We start from the raw sequence: 27,950 nt of genomic DNA on the forward strand, positions 1-27,950 counted from the left end.
GGAAGAGTGGGAATTTGCTGGACTGGTAGCAATTCACTGGCTATTAATTTGAGAGAATAAGAAGATGAATGCCTTCCTTTAAAGCTATGTTTAATCTCTCCTTTGAGAAAAATAGGCAAAGCATTTAAAAATAAGGAGAAAGAACTTACAGTCTCATCCCTAAATCAGACTTAAAATCTCTAGTGGCAGAAATGGTTAATCTTTCTATTACCCATAATGTTTTTTCAAATATTGCCTTGAGTTACTCAACCTATATTTTCAAACTGAACTGTGAATCCCACCTTGCTCTGCCCCTAGAATGGCAAAAGAATAAGAATACTAGTTCTTGTGGGCTGACCTTTAGAAAAGTTTACATATTTAAAAACAAAACAAAACCCAAACTTGTTTTTAAGACAGTAGAATCCTTTCTTCAAACGAATTCCCATGGGGAAGAACAATAAATAAGATGGATCAAAGTGGAGTTATTCTAATTCAAGGGTCATCAAACTTCTTTTGTAAAGGCCAGATAGTAAACATTTTAGGCTCTGCAGGCCATATGGTCTCTGTCGCAACTAATCAAGTATGCTGTAGTGTGAAAGCAGCCACAGACGACACACAGACCGATGAATGTGATTATGTTCGATAAAACCTTATTTATGGAAATAGTGAACTTCTTACAGTTTTCACATGTCACAAAATAACATTCTTTTGATATTTTTCCCAACCATTAAAAATGTAAAAACCATTCTTTGTTCACCATCCATATAAAAATAGGCACTGAAGGAGTACAAATTGGCCCAGAGTTTACTGCCGACTCCCTACTCAATCAAGATCATGAGGCACACTTTTGACTGCTAACTGCTAACTGTTCTCTGGGAAGGGGCTTAGTGGGTGGGGACCGGGCCAAATTTCTTTTTATTCAAACTGTAAGGCCCTACCTTACAGCAAACTAGCTGATGCTATGTCCAGCAATGACTTCAATGTCCCTTCCTTTTCCAGCTTATGTCACAGCTCACAAAATAACAAAATGGAGTATCTGTAACAGATTTTTAAAAAGTGATTACACAGAAGAGATACAATAAATACTCTGTTCTCCCTTTTTGTTTGCACATTAACTAAGAACATATGCCCTCAGCTTGGATAACCACAGTATGAACCACTATTTCATATTTCACAAAACAGCAACTACTAATTCTTTAGTAAATTCTGGCTTGCCAAGCCATCACTGCTTTGTCTCATGACTTTATGTAACTAAGTTTTTGGCAAAATTTCAGAGACCTCTGAAGACCTCTGTCACCTCTGGAGACAGGGGATGAAGGTAAAGGAGGTTTAGTAAAATGTTAATTCCAGTCACTGTCATATTTCATGTTTGTTCTTCTCTCTTTTTGGCTGTTAATGCAAATCATATCACCTTCTAACACATATAAACAGACTATATGAACACTAAAGCTTTATTGATTATATTTATGATAGCATTCTGCATTGTAGCATTTATTTTACTGTTTTATTTGCACTTTTATGACTCAATAACCTTTGAGCCAAAAGAAAATTTAAAATTTAACCAATGATAACACACAAATGAAAAACAAACATCCTTTGGCTAACAAACTGAACATCAGCCAAGATGAACTGACCAAGACAGACCTTGTAAGACAAATTTTAAGAATGCAAAGGGATTTTTAGTAATTATTTTATATTAATTTAAAAACTGTTGGGCAGATAAAATTACCTTTCTCTCTGAACTACCAAATATCATCTACGCACTAACTGAAAGATCTCAGATAGCCAAATCAAGACAAGTGATTTTCAAAAATTCTTCGTCTCGAGACTCCTTTCTAGTCTTAAAAATTATTAAAGGTCCCAAAGAGCTTTTGTTTATCTGGATGCCTAACAATATTTATCATATTAGAAATTTAAAACTAAATAATTAAAATATTTATCAACTTACTTAACAATAAACCTATTATAATAGTCATGGAAACAATTAAAACATTTTAACAACATGATTTTAATGAAATTTTTTTCACAATGAAATAAATGTATTGAGAAAAGTAGGTTGTTTTATATTTTTGCAAATCTCTTATTAAAGTCTGGCATAACAGGAGGAAGTGGATGGATTTTTATATCTGTTTCTGCACTGAATCAGCTGCAATTTTTTATTTTGGATGAAGTATATAAAGAAAATCAGACCATAAACAGATATGCAGTTGGAAAGGGAGGAGTATTTTAAGTCTTCTCTGATAACTGTATTATCGAAAAACAGCCATATCAAACTCTACAAGTGATAATTTTGAAAAGGTTTAACATGAAATATGAAACCATATTGGTGAGCTTTTCATATTTTGTACATGCAAGAGAATGAGAATAATAGAAACAAATAATGTCAGTATAAAACTTGATCACCCAATATAAAACAAATTACTTTTTCTTTTACAACAGGGTGAAGCTCCATACTGCAACAGCCTTAGCCACTATATTTGGAGGTTCGGGACTATTAGGCTTAAAAACAAATACACATAAATTTCTGTGATTCATACAATGAGTATTACTATAGGTTGATTCAGCTTTAGAAAGGGACTTTTTGTATGTGTGTGGAGGGTAAGGCAAAGTAGGTGGTGATAAATAATTTTCCTTGTTATAACTTTTTCCCTTGGTTCAAGGGAATAGAATCAAAACGTTTCAGTTGTTTTCTTGAAGAGAAACTATTAGCACTGGATTCAAACTACAATTTTGTAGTACTGGAGAATGTTACTGCTGCCAAAAGAAATATGAGAAATCCCAGACACAGCATGTGGGAGCTTCTCCTCAGGAAATCCTTGTGGTTCACTATTCCTGTAAATTTTAGCTGACAGAAAACACACATCATAGCACCAGAAAGAATTTTGCTAAATGCAAAAATGCCACAAGTCTTTGGTTGTGCTAAGATTGTTCTGATGGCTAAAATATACTCTTGTAAGAAAGTAAACATAAAATAAGACAGGAAATCCCAATATTTTTGCTAGCACTGCAATAAAATGATTCTTTAAGTCCCAGATTACCTGCATTTCATGCTCTCCGCAAAACAGGAGATCCCATGCCAATGGATATATAAAGTTTGAACAACTCATTTAACCAACTGTTTATTTTCTCCATGATTTATGGTGCATTCCACAGAAGTGCCAGTACTATTACTGCTGATTTGCATTTTAAAAGATTAACTGTGCAGAAATGGAGGTGATGTGTAAAATGCTCTTATTAATATGTTTTCTCTTTTAAACCGCTTTAAACCCTTACAGGTAGAGCAAGTTGTAATCTTTCAGGTTTTAGCCCAGAAAGGGAAGAAGAGGCCAAATCCAGCAGAATTAGACAACTCATAATAATAAATACTAAAAATCCCCCCGTGTGGCAGGTAATATGTATGCACAGGTGAGAAAACAAAACAGGTTGAGGTCTTTGCTAAGAAAGTTTCATTCTATGACACTTCTTATAAAACTATGGTACACTCGATACTTTCCAACTAAGTTGATGGTTTCAGGAAAATCCTCTCTTGGTCTCAGTTTCCTGAAGTACAAAGAATGCCATGAGGTTCTTAAACTTGTTCAGGTGGTAAAACAAAACTCATGACATTCTTTGGGAAACAAGACAGAAAAGTGGTACATTAAAATGTAGAATCTTGTGCTAACTCAAATGCCATTTTACCCTATGTAAGCAGTCAAGTCTACAGGATGGAAATTCTACAGATTAAATCACCCAGTTTCTTCAGCAACAAAAAAATGATACAATAAAGGTAGAGGAGGTAAAGAAAACTGCTAAAGACTAAAGGGACATATCACCCAAATGTGATGGATGGATGTTAGGATCCTGGTTTGATTGTAAGAAGACATTTCTGAGATACCTGAGGCAATCCAAACATAGGTATTAGATGATACTAGGGAATTATTAATTTTTTAGATAATTGCATCAGAGTTAGCATTAAAAAGAGAGAGTGCTTATCTGTTAGAGATGTATACTGAAGCATTTATGGGTGAAATTAAGTAATGTCTGGGATTTGCTTTAAAATACTCCAAGAAAGATGAGGGTGGGAGAGGAACAGATGAGACAGTTTGGCAAAATGTTAACAGCTGCTCAAGCTGAAGTTGGGTTATGGGCACACAGAACTTTCACTGTATTACTCTTCTTATGTATAAGTTCATTATAATAGTTTTTAAAAGTCAGATGCTAGGTTTTTCCAGAGTCTGGTATAAAAGATTTAAGAAAATGGCAGAAAAATTGAAAAAATTTAAGTTATTATTTTAGTCTAGGAAAAAGATAAGTTTATTAAATTTTAGAAAAGAATTCTCAAGTCCTTACAAACTTCCATATAATGGTACTGGTATTTTTAGTTACCTACTGAAAGAGAATATAACAAAGTACTCTCTAGCAACAAGATTTCAAGTTACCAGTCTTAGTAGAGGTACAAATAAATGGCTAACTACATGTCAATTATTCATATTTACTTTTCAAAAACTAATGTGAAGTTTGTGGGATAAGCAATTTTCAGCTATGTGATTTAGACAGTTAAAACAAATACAAAAACCCAGTATATTCCTATGGAGCAAGTAAGTAGATTTTGGCCCCATTCCCCAACTCTGATATTTGGCAATGTCTGAAGATAATTCTGGTTGTTATAACTGAGGGGATGAGCTTTACTGGCATCTAATGGAGAGAGATCAGGGCTATATTCAACATCTGACAACGCACAGGACGACCCCCACAAGTTATCCAGCTCAAACTGTCAACAGTCCTGAGGCTGAGAAACCCTATTTTACAGTATAAAGAATCACAGATTGAAAAAATTCTCCCCAAATATATACCCCAGCAGCTGCTTTCATTATTTACCTTTTACTTTGGGAGCATGATAGATTCCAAAGCCAAAATGGAAAATTACTTTTCCATGACTTGCCATCTAAGAACCCAACAGGCTCTGTAATAGTGAAATGAGTTACCTTCGAAATAACTGCAGCAGAGTTAACATGTTAAAATTTCAACCAGTCACTAATACCATGCAAAACCAAAATAATCACAGCACTTGGGTACATTTGGAGACTATTTCTAAATGAACTTCTTATTCATCTAACTGAACTTCAATTTTCCAATAAAATAATTTCCTTATTAAAAAATTTCTGTTGGGGTCTCAACATAAAAAAAAATATATCTGACTAATGAGGCCACATATGCAACTAGGAAACTTGGATATCTAGATAAACTCAGTTTCTTCCACAGATGGCATCTTACTAAGAAGCGGCTTCCTTTGGTTACTGGCACACCTCTGTCAATGCTACAGGCCCACAAGCACGCACCTGCATCAGGCTGGAAACACCAGCAGAATGCTACGATGCTCTTTCCAAACTAATCCTGATTCCCAGGAGAGCTCAGTTACCCTTTTAGAAAAGCAATCTCTAGTCTGCAACAACTACTGGACAAATTCTGATGCTGGTTCCTCATCAACTATTTGCTTTGTCTTCTAGATGCGGATGACTGAGTGCTAACTGCGTTCCGCCAGAAAAATTTAGCAAAAGGGAAACTTAAATGGCAGTCGTCATCTGCTTATCTACCACTAACCAAATATCTATAGAGCATGTACTAAACTAACTAGAGTTATGGTAATTTTCTGCCATTAACTTCTAACTTCTCTCTGAGGATATTCAAGAAAAAGTTAACTTTGCTTTACCTATAAAAGGAAACTAAGTTCAAATGCTCAACGTCATGGATTTTTTTTCATTGTTTTTAAATTAAAAATTAAAACAATACCAAAAGACATAAAATGCAATAAAAACTTTTTTTCCCCTGCCCTGATCCTACCCCTACATCCTCTCCCAAAATGTAATAAACATTCTTTAGCTTGTGAATTCTTCCTCCTAAATTTGGAATCCATTTATGATTGAAAGTGGCTGGCAACGGAGATGGCTAAGATGACTCCGAGATTTTTGGTTTGAACAATTAGGAGGTGCTATTTATATTTATATTATTTTAAAATATAAAATAGCAACAGAGGAACAAGTCTGAAGAGAGAGGCAATGAGTTAGAGGCACCTATGAGACATTCAAATGTAAGTAACTTGGACCTAAGATATTTGGAGATTAGGAGAGTGGCCTAATCTGGATGTATAGATTTGAGTTTTTAGCGAATAGGTATGCTGGCAAACCCATACGATGTCATACAGGTGTGAAAAACAGATGGAGTAAATGAGGTCAGCCTGAGATAACACATATGTGAGAAGACAAGAGGGTCCTAAGAGAGATCAATATTTTAGAAAAGAGTAAAGTCAAAGCTGGAAAATAATAAGAGTAACAGTAAAAACTGTTAAGATTTGTTGAGTTGAATATATATTAAGCATAAGTTAAGCATGTTTTACCATACCTAATTTACTCCTAACAAACTTCTAAAGAGGTGTTACTACTACCACTCCCATTTTAGAAGGAAACTAGGATATAGAGAGGTTAAATAACTTGTCCAAGGTCACCCAGCAGAATGGAAGCTAGCTGGGGTGAGTCCAAAGCCTACATGCTTAACCATAACACAAGACTACTCGAGGAAAAAAGGAGATCTAAAAGGAACAACTAAGGCTTCTCTCACAAAAGTTTTCTTATACAGGTATGGTGAGGCCCACAGATCAAGAGACAACTGCCATTGGAAAGACAGTTTGTTATATTCACGTATCTCCAGACGGGAGCAGGCTGCGCCACAGGGGAGGAGAGGGGACGTGGGCGGCACCAGGGTCAGCTGGAAGGGAGAGGAGGGGATTATGGGAGGGAGCCTTCACTGTGGTTTGTGTGGGAAGGAAGGCAGCAAAGCAAGCAGGCTTCAGACTGGCGAAATGGATGATTTCAGCATGCTCTAGAGCACAGGGTCTGTCCTGAGTAGAGTCTGGTAGTGACGCCAGGGTGACTAGGCAGACAGACAGTAGCCAGGTGAGCAGTTTCTTCGTAACCTGGAAGGAGCAGCAATCCCTGCAGGGTCAGCAAGGCTCCAAGTTGTTAAATGCAACAGAATACAGAAAGTAAAACAATGGCTAATAAACTTATATGTCAGATTTTATACTCTGTAAGGTTTAAAATGCAGGCCCTGCATGGTACTATTTTTAACTCAATTATATATTTCCCCCTTTTCTTCAGGCTCTCCTCACCTCAAGTTATTCCCTTTCACTGCTAGCTTTAAGTTTCACAGAACTACAGTCTCTCAAATTGAATTTTTTTCCCCTGTGAATATATTTTGAAAATGGCAGCTCCTCCAGATCTTCATAGAACTACTGCTCTTATGATCTACCAGCTCTTTGATTTTCCTTTTCACTCATTCCACTGCTGCAGTTTCCCAGAGGCTACAGGGCCCACAGGCAGTGGATATCTCAAAATGGTCCTTGACCTGCTCCCTCTGCCTATTTTGCAGGTTACAACAGCATTTACTTCCGGTTTGGAAATGTCAGTGGAAGCTGCTAATTCTGTTTGGTGCAACCAGATGCACTTATTTCTCACAAGAAGATGATCAGTGTAGGCTCCCATCTGTTTGTTGATTCCCTCCCTACTAATTCCTCCCCAAACAAAGCAGCACCAAACATTTACCGAGTAACCACACTGCCAGGCATTGTTCTAAGCATTTTTATACAATAATTCTCATCTTTACAATAACCTTTTATGGCAGAGCTCATTTAAGGGAAGAGGAAACTAAGGCACAGAGAGACCAAGTAACTTGGTTGGTCACGGTCACAGAGCCTGTAAATGCTAAGAGTCAGGATATGAATCGAGGCAGCCTGACAGAGTCAAAGCTGTTATTTACTTCACTACATCGCAAATAAGAAGTTCATTAACTTTGTTTTATATAGTATTTTGTACAGTTTGTGTTTTTTTTTAACCAGAAGCTGAACTTGTGACTTTTAAATTACTTAACAGATTAAGTTAGAAAACTCAAAACAGATCAGCATAAGTCTCCCAGTAATATCTACATTTATTACCCATCATTTCTCTTTCAGATGAGCCATAATTCACATGAATTTGCCTCAGATTACACAAGCTTAGAAGCTGGCTACAAAGAATATTGTTTGACCCAGACTTCAAAGTAGTTTGCAAGAGTAGAGTATTATTATAGTGAAAATATATTTATGTGTTATTTGTGTGGGAAAAGGTACCCCAAAAGACAGGCTGAATTCTTAATTTAGCAAATGAATGGAATGATCCTGAGCACCTTTCTATATAAAAATTAATGATCTACTTGACTGTTACACATTTCTTTTATTTAAAGCATCATACCATATCAAAGCAAAATGCTAACTACTGTCGAATGTTAGATGCTATATGACCTCTGCAAGTTTTTATTAAACACAAAAGCAATAGGAAAATAATTAACTATCAACAGAAAGTAGTAGGAAGCATTGGCACAAAAACCTGAAACTGTGTGAGGCAGAAGTAACTGTTAATGAAGACTTTACGCCTATACAAATCTGTTCTCAGAAGCCTTCAATTTCCATCCCCTTGTTAACAGAATTTATCAAATTGCTTACAGGTAACTTTTCTTTAAAAGTCTAAGAAAAGTACTATAATTTATTTAAGTTACATATTTTTAAACGTTCCTACCATACCAACAGAATCTCTAAAAGATCTTTTATTCAAAACAAAATCTTTAAGGAGAAAGATATCTATAATTAGAGGAATTTGATGGAGAATATTTGCCTTGAAACAGTTTATTAACCATTATAAATATTTTAAAAATCTTTTATCTTTGAACATAGTTTAAAGTTGTAGGTCTAAATGTGATTATCACATATAGAACAGCATTGTTTTTGAAGAATGTGATTGAAAAGGATAAACTGTTGTCAATTGCTTTGATTTTCTTAGTTTTTCAGTTAACTGAAGAACTCCACAAAATAAGCTGACAAGGAAGACTGTCATTACCAAATTACACAAGGTAGCTATTTTCTCTATTTTTAATGAAGAAACTTTTGGTATATCAACAGCTAAAACAGTCACAATTAACAAACCCTACAAAGGAAAATACATTTTCCCATTACTATTAACTATATTGCTAATATATGGAATTTCTACAGACCTTTCAATTATCTCTAATTAATACACAATCATAAAGCATAATTTAAAAATAACTATTTACTGCTCCCACCTTCAACCTTGAATAATACAGGAAAAGTATATTGCAAAATTAAAGATATTATAAAATAACAGGAAATACTTTTTGGAGTATATACATTTCAGCATAACTTCTAAATTACTATTCCAAAAGTCCCAAATTCACGTGTTAATTGTTCCTCATTATCAACAAAGCAAAAATCTAATCATAGAATTAAAAAAGATTAAGCTAAAAAGGTTCATAAATGGGTTTAATTAGGGTCCAACTAATTAAACTACTCACAGACAGCATAGTTCTAAATCCTCCAATTGAGCCAGAGGAAAAATTTACTGCCTCTTGACCATATTCTTTTGATCCGTACACTTCTTTCTTTGATGGTTCCCACTTGTTTCTCCAGAACTACAGTACAAAATGGCCACTGAACTGGAGGGTGTGTCCTCATCATTACTAAGCATTTTGCTATCAGAAGCAGCTCTTTGAAAAAACCTGAACATAATTTCTTCAGTGCCATTCAATATTACTCTGTAACTGCAGAAGCAGTAATAAGGACGGTGGTGTTTAAAAAATGCCATTAGAGATTATTACTTAATATTTATGTTAGTTTTTTTTTTTTAAACCAGCAGCAAATAAGACATCTATTCATAAATTCTCCTGGTTTCAGGCTTCTGTTTTCCAGCAGAAATTCATCCTATCCAGTTAATTTTTCATGAAATGTTATAAACAACAAAAAGCTTAGAGAGATTAACTTTACATTTTTTCCTATAATAGTACAAATTACTTAAGTACAACAGTATCTAATCCAAAACAAAACATATCCATCAAAAGAAAGATGAAGAGATGCAAAGGGAGAGCACTCACACGGCTTACAGGCTCAACTGATTAAAAGCAAAGAGCAACAGTGACTTGGTCTTAACTAAGCAAAGAGAAGACAGTAATCCTGATTGACCCCCTGTAGTTCTGATGCTACCCTTAATGTTACTCAATATCTTGTTAATCAACTGGCCTATACTGGGCACTTAACTGAATATAGAGCAGAAAATATATATAGTGAGAAATATAGTGAGAAAGGAAAACTATCATTTTCAACTGCTTTTGAAAAAAAAATTGGAGCCATGTTGAATACATTGGCAAAATGCTGGGTGTGAGAAGAACGTACAACAAACATCAAAGTGAGGTTTGGGAAGCCCTATTAGATCCCATCTAACCTTATTTTCTTTTTTCCTTATCCTAAATAATAATAATAAATGTGGAGGCAGAATTTGTGATTCTGTTAAGAGATAGTGGGGACGTCTTTCTCTCAAATAATTCATTATACTCTATCATCAGGGAGATTTTGTAAGGAAAAGTAAAATGAAAAGAACGTGGCAAAATATACACTAAAATAGAAAATCTACTTTAATAAAGGTGTTAAAGAGATATGAGGTTAATGATTGTGGATTTATCAGCAAAAATCCCCAAACAGGATATAGATGGCCAGATTCTGTCAGCAAAATAAATTAAAATGTGGATTAAAAATTAAATCGTCAAATATTTCAAATAAAGACAAATGGGCATTTTGATCTTCTGCAGTGGGAATAACAGTAATAAGCATGTAAGCAATATTCTAAAAAGCCAGAGGCAATGAAGTCAGTACACTAATACTATACCCCTGGGTAGTACACTGAGCTTCGGCCTTTTCTCCTAAATCCTTAAGCATGATTTGCTTCTGGGAACTCAGAAAACACCTGGAATGGAATCAGGAAAATGAAAATTGAGCCAGGGTTATTGATATAAAAATAGACTGGAAATGAGCAGAATCTCTTCCTGTATTTTCTAATGAACGGAAGCCTTTAGGGGCTTACTCTCATTAACTCAACCAACCTATCAGATTCAAGAAAAATTTAATACTCAAGGATGATCTGGTATAACTCCTCTATAACAGATGGCAAGTAAGCATTAGAGAAATTAAGTGATTCATTTAAGATATCATTGCTAATTCATGTTAATCTCTTGACTATTAGATTAGTCCCCTTTCCACAATGTTTTCAAAGTATGAAAGTCATTAATATAACTACATAAGCTACCAAGGTAACCAGTAAAAGTAACTTAAGAATTGTATATCGGACAAAGGAACTTGCATTTTAATAAATGCAATAAATAGAGATCTACTTACTATCTTTTGCACTGTCAATATATTTTTTAAAATGTTAAAATCTATATTGGAGCTCTGAGGATATGTGATGAAGCCAAAACAGTAGAAACAATATGACACAGACAGAAAAAAAGTGACTTGTCCCTCAAGAAAAAATTTTACAGTTCATGTTAAATAAATTTATTCTTGTATATATGGTAATAAACTAGCTCTGGTCTTAATGGTCAATCTTATATGTCAATACAGTTCTGATTTAATAACTCCACTAATCAATATCCTTTCTATTATAGATAAGTGATAAAAACATGAATTTTGTCATGCTTCTGATCTCAGCTACTAGTCAGAAGTAAATTATATAATACAATTGTGAAGCTTTGTGTACTACAGGTAACTGAAAATGCATTTTAAGGAATAATAATATGATACCATAATACCTAAAATTTTGTATGTATAATTTTTTTCAGAGAGCAAGCTCCACTATCAAAACAGCAAATATTATCAACATACACAGACAGAAAAAATTTCCTTCCATTAGTCAAATCAATAAAGCACATAGGAAAGAACCTACAAATGTTACTTATAAAAAATGCCTTACTGTTCTTTAGAGATGTATAATAACCTTTAAAAATATAACAAAATGAGAATCTCTCTCAAGCAAGAGAGGGTTTTTTGTACCTTTCTTGTAGATATGGGAGATTGTGTAAGTGCCATCTCACATTCATTTGACTGCCTTAGTGCTGGGGGTCAGAGAAAGCTAAACCTGAACACGTTGCCAACAAAGGGTTAACATTTAATTATTTACTGATGAAGGAGGGAGAGAAGTCAAGACAAGAGGGGCTTTCCCAGTTCTGAGCATTTAGGTTCCCCAGTCATGAACAAAGGAAAAAAGAATGAATTTCAACAAATATCAAAAGGAGTTCAACGACAAAAAACGGTTATCACGGACAGAGAGTTTACAGAGTAAAAACATCCCTTGAGGATAATGCTGTCCCTCTAAGAAAGTTACAAAAAAAAAAAAAAAAAAAAAAGGCTTAGCTGCACTACAAATAAGGCAAAGAGGTAAAAATATCTGTCCTTCAAATAAATGTTTATTTTCAGATACTCTTCCCTCTAGGAGTAGAAGGATTCAAGATAGGATAAACAACTCAAAATTTCTGCAATTAATCTATAATTAAAAAAATCCAACAGCTATGAATGAGCAATCAGAACTAGTCACCTAAGGTAACTAGAGAATTCTTACTCTCAAAACATCTTAAGAGATTCCAATAACAGATCAAAATGACAATACTGCTATCTCAGTATTTATTTTGCTTAATACCCATGTTAGATATGGAGTCCATCATTTTCTAAACTTTGTCCCGTTGCTGCTCAGTCAGAGGTCCCAGTGTGAGGTGATGTCTTTCCCACTTCAGCCTCCAGGGGGCAGTCGGGCTCCAAGATAAAGAAACTAACTTTTAAGATATTCATATACATGGAATCTAGCCCTGATGAAAGGAAAACAGTCAGATTCTACGGTAAGGACCAGGAACTGGTCTGGAAACCTCACTCGTCCTTCCATTTCTTAATTCATCCTCTACATCATTGTTCAGTCCAGGAGGGCTCAAAGGTAGCTTCTGGAGGGAGAATACAAAAGACCAAAACTACAAGAAAACAGTGCAATTGACTAATAACCAAGGAAACTGGTATTAAACCAAGTCATTTTGAAAATGTTTGAAATAGAGAAAAGATGCGATTAGAATACTTTCCAAATATATGCTTGATTTAAAATTCAAAATTTTAATTTTAATGGGGCACATGACTCCCTTGAGTTAGTATTAAGACATAAATAAGCCTGATGTTTGATTCTGAAAATCATTATAAATAATAGTATTACATCAGATATACTAAAAAAAACCATTAAACTTTCTTAGAAGAGAGGTTAGGTCCTATGATGGATGTGGTAGGCTGTTTATTCCAACCTCTAAATTACATTCCTGCCTAGTGCAACTCTTGTATTAAAGAGAAGAAAGAGCTGAATGTAATATTTTCCAAATTATCTTGCAGCTAGGGCTCTAGATGCACATCAGTTCAGTTCAGTCACTCAGTCGTGTCCGACTCTTTGTGACCCCATGGACTGCAGCACCCCAGGCCTCCCTGTCCATCACTAATTCCCGGAATCCACCCAAACTCATGCCCATTGAGTCAGTGATGTCATCCAACCATCCCATACTTTGTCATCCCCTTCTCCTCATGCCTTCAATCTTTCCCAGCATCAAGGTCTTTTCAAATGAGTAAACTCTTTACTCAGGTGGCCAAAGTATTGGAGTTTCAGCTCCAACATCAGTCCTTCCAATGAATATTCAGGACTGATCTCCTTTAGGATGGACTGGTTGGATCTCCTTGCAGTCCAAAGGACTCTCAAGAGTCTTCTCCAACACCACAGTTCAAACGCATCAATTCTTCAGCACTCAGCTTTCTTTATAGTCCAACTCTCACAACTATACATGACTACTGGAAAAAACATAGCCTTGACTAGACGGAACTTTGTTGGCAAAGTAATGTCTAAGCTTTCTAATATGCTGTCTAGGTTGGTCATAACTTCTCTTCCAAGGAGTAACCGTCATTTAATTTCATGGCTGCAGTCACCATCTGCAGTGATTTTGGAGCCCAAAAAGATAAAGTCTGACACTGTTTCCCCATCTATTTACCTTGAAGTGATGGGACTGGATACCATGATCTTTGTTTTTTGAATGTTGAGCTTTAAGCCAACTTTTTCACTTTCCTCTTTCACTTTCATCAAGAGGCTCTTTAGTTCTTTGCTTTCTGCCATAAGGGTAGTGTCATTTGCATATCTGAGGTTACTGATATTTCTTCCAGCAATCTTGATTCCAGCTTGTACTGGAATCCAGCCCTGTGTTTCTACTGATATACTCTGCATATAAGTTAAATAAGCAGGGTGACAATATACAGCCTTGACGTACTTCTTTCCCGATTTGGAACCAGTCTGTTGTTCCATGTCCAGTTCTAACTGTTGCTTCCTGATCTGCATACAGATTTCTCAGGAGGCAGGTCAGGTGGTCTGGTATTCCCATCTCTTTCAGAATTTTCCACAGTTTGTTGTGATCCACACAGTCAAAGGCTTTGGTGTAGTCAATAAAGCAGAAGTAGATGTTTTTCTGGAACTCTCTTGCTTTTTTGATGATCCAACAGATGTTGGCAATTTGATCTCTGGTTCCTTTGCCTTTTCTAAAACCAGCTTGAACATCTGGAAGTTCACAGTTCACGTATTGTTGAAGGCTGGCTTGGAGAATTTTGAGCATTACTTTACTAGCGTGTGAGATGAGTGCAACTGTGCGGTAGTTTGAGCATTCTTTGGCATTGCACTTCTTTGGGATTGGAATGAAAACTGACCTTTTCCAGTCCTGTGGCCACTGCTGCGTTTTCCAAATTTGCTGGCATATTGAGTGCAGCACTTTCACAGCATCATCTTTTAGGATTTGAAATAGCTCAACTGAAATTCCATCACCTCCACTAGTTTTGTTTGTAGTGATGCTTCCTAAGGCCCACTTGACTTCACATTCCAGGATGTCTGGCTCTAGGTGAGTGATCACACCATCGTGATTAGCTGGGTTATGAAGATCCTTTTTGTATAGTTCTTTTGTGTATTCTTGCCACCTCTTCTTAATATCTTCTGCTTCTATTAGGTCCATACAATTTCTGTCCTTTATTGAGCCCATCTTTGCATGAAATGTTCCCTTGGTATCTCTAATTTTCTTGAAGAGATCTCTAGTCTTTCCTATTCTATTGTTTTCCTCTATTTCTTTGCACTGATCACTGAGGAAGGGTTTCTTATCTCTCCTTGCTATTCTTTGGAACTCTGCATTCAAATGGGTACATCCTTCCTTTTCTCCTTTGCCTTTCACTTCTCTTCTTTCCCAGCTATTTGTAAGACATCCTCAGACAACCATTTTGCTTTTTTGCATTTCTTTTTCTTGCTCCCTGTCTTGATCCCTGTCTCCTGTACAATGTCAGGAACCTCCAACCATAGTTCATCAGGCACTCTATCAGATCTAGTCCCTTAAATCTATTTCTCACTTCTACTGTATAATAGTTAGAGATTTGATTTAGGTCATACCTGTATGGTCTAGTGGTTTTCCCCACTTTCTTCATATTAAGTCTGAATTTGGCAATAAGGAGTTCATGATCTGAGCCACAGTCAGCTCCAGGTCTTGTTTTTGCTGACTGTATAGAGCTTCTCCATCTTGCTCAAGGCTATGTTTTTTCTTAAGCTCTGTACTAATAATTATATAACAACAATGTATCTTGCTCAAGGACATGTTTCTCCTTAACAAGAATCTTCTGACTAATCTTGTTATATTAAGACAGGTTGTGGGAGTGGGTCTGGTATAAGTATATAAGGCCTTGATAAGACTAGTGAGGGGGCACTCTCCACCCCCTTCTGATGTCTATGTCAGAAGCTTTCTCTGTCCTTTCTCATTGTAGTAAAACTTCTGCCACACAAAAGCTCTGAGTGATCAAGCCTGATCCCTGATCCCAAAGCTAAGTCTTCTTTGGAGATCACAAATCTGACATTGTTCACCATAAGCTATTAGTGGGAACCAGCCCAGCTGTTAGGATCTAATTAAAGGTGACACCTTTTCAACCAGGCCTCTTATTGAAGGTAATGCCATGAAGTTGAATGAGGAGAAAAGATCCAAAACAGAACCAGTAAATACTCTATAGATTTCAGATGTAAGAGTTAGGCCCAAATGAGCTCTCTAACTGTGGTTACTTGTGTATAAAACTGTCTAGAAGCTAACAAACTGAAAATCTACCACATTTCAGGGAACTATACTGCCATTCTAAAGGAGATTAGCCCTGGGTGTTCTTTGGAAGGACTGATGCTAAAGCTGAAACTCCAGTACTTTGGCCACCTCATGCGAAGAGTTGACTCATTGGAAAAGACTCTGATGCTGGGAGGGATTGGGGGCAGGAGAATGGGATGACAGAGGATGAGATGGCTGGATGGCATCACTGACTCGATGGACGTGAGCTTGAGTGAACTCCGGGAGTTGGTGATGGACATGGAGGCCTGGCGTGCTGCGGTTCATGGGGTCGAAAAGAGTAGGACACGACTGAGCAACTGAACTGAATTGAACTGATACTGCTAGGGAAACCAAAATCCTGCAAAACCTCATATTTATTCAACCTCTACAGCAACTCTTAAACCCATATCAGGAATCAGGCTGTGAAAGGTATGCAGCCTGCAAGTAAAGCATACTTTAATACCCATTTCCTATGAAGCTAAGGAGTGCTAAGAGATAAGGAATAAGTTCTCAGAAGGCAAAACCAAAGGCTGTGGATGACAGTGGATAAGAGTTAATCCTAGAGAACGGAACAAGGGCTACAAAGTAGGTTAACCAAGAAAGTCTTCTTGCAGGACGATTTTACAAGAAGCAGACGGCACACTCAAAAGGGATAACTGAAAAGAGTAATGAAATGACCATTATTTACATAGCCCTAAGAAGGGCTGGCTCAGAGAGTAAAGCATCTGCCTGCAATGCAGGAGACCTGGGTTCGATCCCTGGGTCAGGAAAATCCCCTGGAGAAGGAAATGGCAACCCAATCCAGTCCTCTTGCCTTGAAAATCCCATGGACAGAGAAGCCTGGTAGACTACAGTCCATGGGATCACAAAGAGTCGGACATGACTGAGTGACTTCACTTTCACTTTCACTTTTCAAGAAGGGCTGAGGCAGCCAAGAGGGGATAGTAAAGCATCCACGGAGTAGCAACAGCAGTAAGTTATTAATTTCCTTGGGCCTAAAGGTCAAAGGAAAGCAGCAGGGTCACACTGAAGCCCTGTAAGAGATGACGTTAAAGAAGTCCCCCAAAAGACTTGTGGCTTTAAGTACAGGAACACAATCACTACCAAATGGCAGCCCTGCTAGAAGGGAACTAGAAATATAGTATCTCTCCAGTGTTCTGTCTTCTATCCTCTTGCTATATCTGAATGTTTGTGTTCTCCCCAAATTCAAATGTTGAAACCTATCTCCAATGTAGCAGTATTTGGAGGTGAGGCTTTGAGAGGTGCTTAAGTCATGTGGTTAGAGCACTCAAGAATAGAATTAGTGCCCTTATAAAAGAGATCCCAGAGAGTTCCCTCACCCCTTCTGCTGCCCACAGGGGAAAAGACAGTCATTTATGAACCAAGGAAGTGGGTTCTCATTAGAACTCAACCACACTGGTACCCTAATCTTGGATTTCCCAGCCTCTAGAACTGTGAGAAGTAAATTTTTGTTGTTTATAAGCTACCCAATCTGAGTGTTACAGCAGCCTGAATTAACTAAATTGGCTGAGCCTAAATGGAATTAGCTATATAGAATTCTCACCAGCTGAATGGAGAAAAGTCATCACTACCACCATCAATCCCTTACCCATACACCTAGGTGTTAAGTCGGGGTTTAAGAACAAATCACTAAGGAAATTACAAAATTATGAGACAAACTATATTTCAAAACTCATGAAATACAGCCAGTACAGCACCCAGGGACATTTATAACCTTACAAATTATTTTTTAGTACTCAAGTCTTTAACTCAAGAAACACACAATACCAGTAATTCTGAAAACCAACATGAATTTTTTTTCAGGAAAAATTTAATAGTAGCTAAAGTTTGAAAGTGAAAGTCACTCAGTTGCGTCTGACTCTTTGTGACCCCATGGACTACACAGTCCATGGAATTCTCCAGACCAAAATACTGGAGTGGGTAGCCTTTCCCTTCTCCAGGGGATGTTCACAACACCAGGGATTGAACCCAGGTCTCCTGCATTGCAGGAGGATTCTTTACCAGCTGAGCCACAAGGGAAGCCCAGGAATACTGGAATGGGTAACCCATCCCTTCTCCAGAGGATCTTCCCAACCCAGGAATCGAACTGGGGTCTCCTGCATTGCAGGCTGATTCTTTACCATCTGAGCTATCAGGGAAGCTAACGTTTACAGAATGCTTATAATGTGCCAGGTACTCATCTAAGTACTTCACTTACATTGAGTCATTTAATGACTCATAACTGCTCTATGAGATTGATACTGTTGCTGCTGCTGCTGCTAAGTCGCTTCAGTCGTGTCCGACTCTGTGTGACCCCACAGACGGTGGCCCACCAGGCTCCCCCATCCCTGGGATTCTCCAGGCAAGAACACTGGAGTGGGTTGCCATTTCCTTCTCCAAGGCATGAAAGTGAAAAGTGAAAGTGAAGTTGCTCAGTCGTGTCCGACTCTTAGCGACCCCATGGACTGCAGCCTACTAGGCTCCTCCATCCATGGGATTTTCCAGGCAAGAGTACTGGAGTGGGGTGCCATTGCCTTCTCCGATTGATACTGTTACTTCTACTTAATATCGAGAAAACAGACACAAAGAGGAGTAAACTGCTCAAAGTCACACTAATTAATATATCTTGGAGATAAGATTTCCTAGGTCATCCAACTCAAGATTCTACTCCTTTGACAACTGTATTATACTCCCTTTCAGAATAAAAAAAGACTATCAAAGTATCCCCTGAAACAGAAAACTAGAACTGAGCATTAACCATAAAAGAAAAGGAACCACTAGACTACATCTGTTCTGTGCACCCTCAGCAAAGGTCTAGACAGTTTAAGGGTCAATTTAGCTATGGCCTCGAGGAACAGATCCTTCCTGAAAGGTAGCAAAATATGTTACTCCAAAATTATGTCACTGGGGCATACTGGTTATCTTGAGCTGTACGCACTTGAAAAACAGCAAATGAGAAATGCTTTCTCTGAACTCTCCCCTTAGTTCAGATCTAAAGACACATCTTTCAAAAGAAACTCAATTGTCATATATCTCCTACTTGGGAGTTTCATCAACCAGGAAGATTGACTCATCACAGGAAAGGAGGATACACCCAGACAAACTTTGTCATATCTCCCATCTGCTCTTCTAAGGACCCATTTATCTTTGCAAAGTAAATATTTACTCTCCCCTAAGAGGTATACATGGGGCTTCCCAGGTGGCACAAGTGGTAAAGAACCCACCTGCCAATGCAGGAGACATAGAGACACGGGTTCGATCCTTGGGTTGGGAAGATCCCCTGGAAGAGGGCGTGGTACCCCACTCCAGTATTCTTGCCTGGAGAGTCACATGGATAGAGGAGCCTGGTGGGCTACAGTACTTGGGGTCGCAAAGAGTCAGACATGACTGAAGAGACTTAGCACACTTACACAAGAGGCCTACATCCTTTCCCTGGTCCCACATAGATGGTACATAAGCCTGAATCATCTAAGACATCTTGGAGTGTTACAACCTTCCCCTGACAAAGATTCTTTCCTTAACCCAACTTTAGTCAGGCTCCTGAAAATTCTTCTACACACTTCTTTGCAAAGTCTGGTTTTAACAAAACCCTGCTATGTCAGTTTAGCAAGGGTCTCTCATCCTCCACAACAGATCACCCTCAATCTTCCTCATGGGTTCCTCATCTTCTACCATCCCTCCAGGTGAAATCAAGCCCCACAGGGTCAGAAGCTGGTGACTAATAGAAATTCTTGAGCTTGTCTTAAAGAACAGATAAAGGAACAGCTTGTTAAAACCCCTCTGCTTATAGATTGCCTTCACTGGTGAGCTTGCTTTAGTTTTTTTCCCTCTCTTTAATTGCATGCACCCCAAGCTTCATAGAGCCTAGGTAATATACCACAAGATTCCTTAACCACCCCACAGAAAATACCTCTGATATATGGCTTGCTATAGTACTGGAGGCAGGGGCTTAAGCTGATTTTTAGGAACTTAAGAGTCAGCTTTTGTTCAGTCAGAGCTGGCTAAGACTGGTTGAGATCAAGGGCCGTAAGACTGGACCCACGCAGGTGTTGGATGAACGTCCCTTTGACGTCAGAGGGCCAAAACCTCCACCTCCAGAATCATGCTAAGTGCTTCCATCTTTCAACATGCACCCTTGGAAGAGCATGTAACCTAGATAAGACTGCAAAGAACACTGACTACCTCACTCTTCCTGTACCTCCAATCACCTTTCCTTGCAACTAAGATCACCTTGCTTCTTTATTCCATAAATACCCCACCTTCAGGAGGGTGGATTTTCTGCTTGTTTTCCCTTGGCTGCTTTGTGAGTAAACTCTCTTCTACGGCAAACTTCAGTTTCTCAGCATTTGGCTTGCAGTAACAAAGGAAAAGACCACCCTGGCTTGTATTCAGCAAGAATCCTGGTATATTGGTTTAGCCAAAACCCCTCTAAATCCAAGATTTCCTCTTAGTAATTAAATTTCCACTTATTCATGTATTTGCAATAGAATCCAGTTCTATACTGAGGTCTCTTTCCTCTATTGCAGTAGTCCTGAATAAAATATGTTTTTACTGCTTTAACTATCATCTAGTTCCATTTAAAAAAAAAAAAAAAAAAAAAACACTATCTCCCATGTATATATGTGGGTATGCATGTTGTTAGGAACAAGACAACACGCCCCAAATGGAGTCACTTATGCTAAGATCCACTTTCCAAACCAAGACTTACATTTTTGGCCTCTTCCAGAAATGTAACCAAAGAGGACCCTATGGGGCCTTCTTGGGACAGAGCTCCTCTCCCAATATTCTCTGTTGTAGCTCCTATCAGAAATAGCAAGTATATCCTGCATATTTCCTGAGTTTTTTAGATGCTAAAAAACTACCACCAAATGGAAGAAATTAACTACCTGATGATCATGAGCCTGTAGCCCCCAAACCTATTGGTACCTAAGACCTGATAATGTTAATGGCCCTCATTAACCATTAATGAGGGGTTATTACCTCAACATCAATCAATCAGAGAATTCTGAGTGACCAGATCACACATCTTGGGATGCTCCTCCCCCAATCTGGCCTTTAAAGATGCTTTGTGAAACCCTTCCAGGAGTTAGGATTTTGGGGGCATGAGTCACCTGTTCTCCTTGCATGACCCTGCAATAAATCTTTCTCTGCTCCAGACTTCAGTGTTTTGGTGTTTGCACTAGTAAGTCCAAGTTGGGCACAGGAACTTGTTTGTTCAGTAACAGAAATACAATCTTAAGCCAGTCAATCAGCATCAGTGAGGTAATCTGCCTGACAGACCCCTGCCACTCCCTAAAAGAATGTGACCTTGATACAACCAATCTCCTCTTTACTAGCCTAACTTCCTTGACCCACTTCCTCTGCCTATAAAAGTCTCTCTCTCTCTTTTTTTTTTTTTAACAGATTCAGGAACTCCTTTCTGTCTGCTAGATGGGATGCTGCCCAATACATAAATTGGTGAACAAAGTCTATAAGATCTTTTAAATTTACTCTAGATGAATTTCATTTCATAACAATGTTAACATTTTTTTGTTTTGTTTTGTTTTTCCTCTAGTTAATCTATCTGTTATTACAGGAATCTCAGCCAAGAACTCAAAGGGTAGAGGAAAAATTATTTCTCTTCCCCTGTTGTCCCAGTTTGTAAATCTGTCCTAGAGCACAAAGTGATGGGAAGTTGCTTCACTCATTTAGAAGGCAAGCAATAAAAATGCTCGTGGATTGGAAGATTCAATAATGTAAAGATGTTAGTTCTCCCCAAATTAATCCAGAGATTCAAAGCAATTTCAATCAATCTTTGCAGTTTCCTTTTTCTAAAGTGAAAATGACAAGCTGACTCTAAAATTCATTCAGAAAGACAAAGGGCTAAGAATAGACAAAGCAATCTTGAAGGAAAATAAAACTGATGGGTATTATTCTATCAGATACTAAGAACTATTATAAAAGTTATAGTAATTACAATAATGTGGTATAGGCACAAGAACGATCAAATTAGTGGAAAAGGGAACATCCAAAAACAAAGCCACACACACAAGGTATCCTGATTTATGACAAGGGCAACATTGAAGTTCATCAAAGAAACAATGGTCTGTTCAGAAAATGCCAGGTTAAATAGACATCCATGTGGGGAAAAAATATGTTGACCTTTACTTGATACCACACAAAAATCAGTTCCATATGGATGGCAGATCTAGAAGCACAAGGTTAAAATAAAGCTCTGTGACCTTAGAGCAGGCAAATATTTCTTTAAAGGCACTAACCATAAAAGAAAAAGATTTACTTCGATTATAATAAAATTAAGAGCTTCTGTTCATTGAAAGACACTATTAAGAGAGTTCCACAGACCTGAGACAGTTGAGGTACATATATCCACCAAAAGACTTACATTCAGTATGTGTAGAGAAATCCTTCAAATTGGTATCAAGAGATAACCCAAAATAAAAATATGCAACAAATTTGAATTGGCTTCACAAAGTGAATATACAACTGGTCCTTAAACATTAAAAAAAACCCTCTCCCTTTCCTTATCAGGGAAATGCAAATTAAAGCCAAGAGGAGATACCAGTATACACATTAGAATGGTAAAAAGACGGAAATTAACAAGTGTCAGTGAGGGGAGCAACTGGACCTCTTCTACACTGCTGGTTAAGAGTACAAATTGGCACCACCACGTTGGAATAATGTTCGGCAATATCCACACAAGGTGAACGCATGTATTTCCTATGACTCAGTGATTCCTCTTCTAAGTATATACCCAACAGAAACATGTTCAGTAAGATATATATACTGAAATGTTCACATTAGCACTATTCATAATAGTTTCAAACTAGAAATCACCCAAAGACCATTAATAGTAGAGTAGATTAAAAACTGGTTATACGTTCACATGCAATACTATGGAGAAATAAAAAATCCTTACATGACCATATGGATGAATATAACAGACAAAATCAGAAAGCAAAGTCAGACAAAAAAGAGCACATACAAATGGAACTTGCACAGTGTGTACACTATAAAAAACGTCAAAAGGGATCTAAATTAATGATTATAAGTCTGAAGAGTGGTTATTTTGGGGGTGGAGAGAAGTGGCTGGAAGAGAGTAAGAGGGAGCTTCTGGTGTGCTGGTGATGTTCAGTTTCTTAACACAGGTCCTGGCTGCATGGGTGTATTCAACATGTGAAAACTGATCAGTCTGCACATTTACGATTTGTGCACTTATGAACATTATGCTGCAATAAAAATTAATGTATATGACAAAAAGCAAATAAACTAAACAACGAAAAACATTTCTAGGGACTTCCCACAAAGTCCAGTGGTTAAGATCCTGTGCTTCCACTGCAGGGTTTGATCCCTGGTCAGGGAACTAAGATCCCACAAGGCCCCCTGGTTCTGCCACAAAATAAATAAATAAATTTGTACAAGTAAAATAGGTTTAAGTGACTTATGAAAAATGTATGCAAATCAGTTAAGAATCTAACATCCAACAGGAAAATGGGGAAAAAAATACAAAAAGAAATGCTCAAGAAAGAAATAAAAATGTTTCTAGTAAATTCAAAAAATGTAAATTAGAACAGCAGAATGCTCCATTCCCTATCAAATTAGCAAAGACTAAAAGAAATTAATAAGGTTGCTGCTGAGGATTTGGTGAAAATAATACTCTTATTCCTAACAGAAACTTGAAATAGTATAACCTTTCCGCGTAGAAGTCTTGAAAAATGTATCTTTTGACCCACGAGTTTCCTTTCTAGAAATTATTCTAAGGAAAAATCAGAGATGCAATTAAAAATGGACTTATGCCAGTGTTGACTATAATGGCATTTTGAAACAATGTAACTATCCAAGAATGGGAAAATGATTATGATACATATACATATTGGATATTATGTTGTTTTCAAAGAGTAATGATAAGAAAACACTCAGTGAAAAATACTTATACAATTCTATGTGGTATACTTTTTTGTTAAAAAAAATCAAACATACATTTGCATAGAAAACGTTGGCAAGAATACATACTATAATGTTAACAGTGGCCATCTGTGGGTGAAAGGATAACGAGTGATTTAATTTTGTGGCTTGTTTTCTACAATGAAATGCTGTAGAAATGAGCATGCATTATTATTATATTCAGATATCTAACCACATAACAGGGTTAAAAAAAAAAAAAAATCCACCCAGTCCCTTTTCTCTAGCAATCTAAGTAACATAGATTTTTGTCTCTCTTTCATGTCCCACATGCAATCTTGTAACTTGTTTCCTCAATTTTACCTTAGCAGTATCTGTCCAAGCCATTATTCAATTCGGTCTTCTCTCATATCTGAAACTCAGGCACTTGTATTCCCTACTGACCTCCTCAAATCAAGACACTTCCTTTTGGTAAAAGAGCCCTATCTTTCACTACTTCTCCATTCTAGCCCCATCAGACTGCTTCACATAGTGACAGTTCACACTCAAGTCCTGGAAAAATCTGCACCAGATACCTTCACACCTCCCAAGCTTGGCATACTTTGTTCTCGTTCTTCAGAATGCATTTTCTCCCTTCCACCTCTCTATACAGACTTACAGTTCAAGACCCACCTCCATTATCCACTTACTGGGTGTAGCGTCTCCGAGTACAGACGGCAGTTTCCAAACCAATCCTCCAATGACAGTTTGCATATATTTCAACATATACCATTCTGCACTATTTATTGTCTAGCTTCTTTTTGTAAAGAATGAGCTGTTTCTTTTCTTAAATTTCTTAAAAGCAAGTTGGATGAATGGACTTTGGTAAAGCATTCATACACATGCCTTATACAGAGGTGTGCGTTTGCGCCTGTGTCTGATAGATAAACGGCAACAGAAACACTAGAATTTTTTTTTTTCATTCAAGATGGCAGAGAACGTCTTAAAATAGTCCCCACACAAAAGCACTCTCACCAAAGCCTCGAAACAGAAGAAACAGCTACACCTAGAGCAACAGCAAAGGACAAAAGAATTAGACGCTGAGACGCCCCGGCCCTAATCACCCACAGGAGGTCCCACACACAGATCTTAAACCACGTTAGAAAACCAGCACCTGCTGCCTCCACTCGAAGAGCCACGCCTCGACAGTGAACTGTGACCTCGGGCACTTCTTGATATTGACCCCAAAAAATCAAGGACGAAAAAGGGGGAGGCTAAATCATATGGGCGAGTATCCAAAATCCACGACTGGGCCCCGCCCCAACCAGGAGCAGTTACCCCACCCCCACACCCAGCCAAGGCGTATCCATCACCCGGGAAGGAACAAGCTGGGCTCGCGTTCACCGGCCAGGCTGGGAATTCTGGGAGGACCCAAGGCAGAGACTGGGCGAGGCAAGGGCGCCTCGGGCTACACCTGTCAGGCAGCGGCCAACAGTAGGCCCGGAAATCGACGAGATTCGGTGACCAAGACCGGCAGGAGCGTCACCCGATCCGTCGCTGCCTCGATCGGCCTCTCGCCTTCTCCCTCGTCCTTCTCAAACAAAGGCAACTCACACGCACCGCCATTTTCCCCTTACCTCAAAAACCACCTCTTCGTCAAAATCCGGTGTCATCCTTCTCCGCCATGCCACCCGCCTCAGCACGATGGGAAATGAAGGCGGGAGAACAGGCTGCACCCAAGCGTCTGCCTCTGCCAGTCCTTGTGTGCAGAAAACTACAATTCCCATCATGCCTTGTAGCTCACGCCCCTTTTTAAAGCCCGCTCATTGGAGTCGAGCTTGAGCATGTGGGCGGGAGGGCCGGGAACGGGGTAAAACTTGGGCCCTCTGATTGGAGGAGGTTGGGGCTTTTGTCCGCCTTTTACGGCCGCGACTAGCAGAGGGCGCCTGGAGCTCTGATTTTTTTTTTTTTTTTGGAGCTGGAGAAGGCCTCGCACTGGCGAAGCCGCGGTGAGCACTGCTCGTGCGCGCGCGTGTACGTCCGCCGGGAGCTCCGCTGCTCGGTGCTCGTGCCCGCCTGCCCGTCGCCGGCGCTCGCGCCGGGGAGCGCCGCCGGGTCCTTAGAGCCGGCAGGCAGCTCCTTTTGTGCGGCGCTCGCGCCGCGGTCCCTCCGGACGGAATGTGGGCTCTGTGGGAGTTTTTCTCTTCTTCCCAAATTCTTGAAACAATGGACTGTAAGGGGCGCGGGGATTAAGGGGGGCGAGCTGGGAAGCGACCTGCACTGGGGAATCATGACTTCTGCTGCAGGTAAGTGACGGCGCTCGAGCTGCCGCTGGAAAGTTTGTAGCGAGCGCTGCAGGTTTGGGGCTCGGAGCTGCTTTCTCCCCCGGGATAGGTTAGTAGTGTTCCCTCTGCCTTTCTCCGGGACTGCGGCAAGTGCGGAGCAGACGGTGTTTGCTGCCGGATTTTCTCGTCCCTTCGTGCCTAAGAGGGGCTCTTTGGAAATCATGTGTCTCTTGGGACCTCCCTTTAAAGGAAGACCTTGTTGGGGTCTCTTAGCTCCAGGAGAAACGGGAAATGTAAAGAGGGCATTTATTTTTCTTTCCTAAAATTTGAGCGACTTTGCCTTTGCGTATGAAAATAGTTTAGATTCCCATGTTAAGAAATCAGTTATTCTAGGAAAGGGCAGCGTTCCCGGAGTGTTGAACTTAGCCACTAGGCTGTGTGGCTTTAACCTCAGTGAGGACTGGAAACCCTGACCCTTAGTGAAGAGATTTAGACATTGCTACTGCTGTCCTGGTGGGTTTCCCCCTGTTATCTAAGAATCAGAGGAGTAGAACTGCCTGCCGATGCCGAGGTTTTTGTTCATCTCCACCGGGTTTTTTTGTGCACTTTTTTTCCCTGTGTCTACCTGGTTAGTGTACACAAAGCCTTATTTTCTGTCTACCTTCCTCGGTCCTTTCCCTTCATCCATATGGCAAAGCCAGTTGTATTACCTTTGTGTGCACTCTGAAGAATTTTATGGACAACGTTCAGAAGGAACAGTTCCTATTTTCCGAAATAATTACTGAAGTGGTATTATATTCACTTATAAGAACATAGGTTAACTTTTAAGTTAGAACTTAATAATGTATTCAGTATTAAGTTTTTTTTAATTTTTGTGTTTTTTTTAAATAACAATTTCGCCCACATTGAAAGCAATAAACCTTCATTATACATTTAATAGTAAAACAGTGTAAGACTTCAAAGTTACTTCTAGAATCAGCAGTTAAGTATCAGATTAAATTTTCTTAGCTTTTCTTGGCATTTGTTTTAAATTTCTGTAACTTGAAACTGTCAAACAGCACCCTGAATGTTCTGATTTGTGTTCTTTCTGAAGACTAGATATGCTAGAGGTTGTACTGCTAGGTGTAATCTGATTACAAACTAAGGAGCTGAGAAGTTAGCCAATAGGAGTAAGAAAGCAAGGAAAGCAGTGTTCCGGTAGTAGTATTTCTGAAGAAGATGTTGTGGATCTTCCCTTTTGATGTTATATGTGTGTGTAGAGGATGTCATCATATACTGAGAATTACGTTGTTTATAAACTCTTCTTTCCTTACCAAAGGAAGGCTTTCCACTTACTTGAGGTGAAGTATTTTCATCCTAAATTTCTGTGCCTCAGTGTAATGAACAAGCCAAATTTAATTTAAATTTAGATTTAAAATTATTGGAGATTTTAAAATCCTTCCAGCCTGTTTTAACTCTTCCTTCCTTTGTCAAACGCATTTAAAATTCGTACTTTGGATGTGTCAACTTTCAGTTCCAGTCCCAACAGTTTATAAATGAACAGATACAGAAGCATTTAATTGATATTTAAATATGTAAACCTGATCTAGGTCTCAGTTTGGAATTGTATTATTTCATTTGAATGACCCTCAAATATTTCAGGCTATTTTTATATTTATCAACTTTACAATTAAAGAAATCCAGACATTTTTGTGGTGTTTAAAAGAGGGACACTTCCTGTGTTTAGCTGAGTTAGTTGGTTTTTAGCATAGCTGGCTGAGAAGCATTGACGACTTTTTT

At 38.4% G+C, this 27,950-nt stretch overlaps 2 protein-coding genes across 6 annotated transcripts in view; one reads left to right on the forward strand and one right to left on the reverse strand.

Annotated features, from left to right (window-relative positions):
- The window catches only part of VEZT (vezatin, adherens junctions transmembrane protein), a 79,735-nt gene extending 54,047 nt beyond the window's left edge, over nucleotides 1-25,688 (reverse strand). For 3 of the 4 annotated variants that reach the window (XM_070370899.1, XM_070370897.1, XM_070370896.1), the window contains exon 1: nucleotides 25,524-25,688. In XM_070370899.1, the coding sequence (XP_070227000.1) occupies nucleotides 25,524-25,676 (153 nt within the window). In that variant the 5' untranslated portion in view covers nucleotides 25,677-25,688. Of the gene's footprint in view, nucleotides 1-9,354; nucleotides 9,472-25,523 lie in introns of those variants that run through there. The other variant, XM_070370900.1, reaches the window with a different exon arrangement.
- A 164-nt stretch (nucleotides 25,689-25,852) lies between these two features.
- Nucleotides 25,853-27,950, forward strand: part of FGD6 (FYVE, RhoGEF and PH domain containing 6) — a 103,281-nt gene continuing 101,183 nt past the window's right edge. Inside the window, exon 1 of one of the 2 annotated variants that reach the window (XM_005910266.3) lies at nucleotides 25,853-26,192. In XM_005910266.3, the coding sequence (XP_005910328.2) occupies nucleotides 26,177-26,192 (16 nt within the window). In that variant the 5' untranslated portion in view covers nucleotides 25,853-26,176. The remainder of the gene's footprint in view (nucleotides 26,193-27,950) is intronic. The other variant, XM_070370895.1, reaches the window with a different exon arrangement.

This window comes from Bos mutus, chromosome 5, assembly GCF_027580195.1.
Source record: "Bos mutus isolate GX-2022 chromosome 5, NWIPB_WYAK_1.1, whole genome shotgun sequence".
In the NCBI taxonomy this organism is placed as follows: domain Eukaryota; kingdom Metazoa; phylum Chordata; class Mammalia; order Artiodactyla; family Bovidae; genus Bos; species Bos mutus.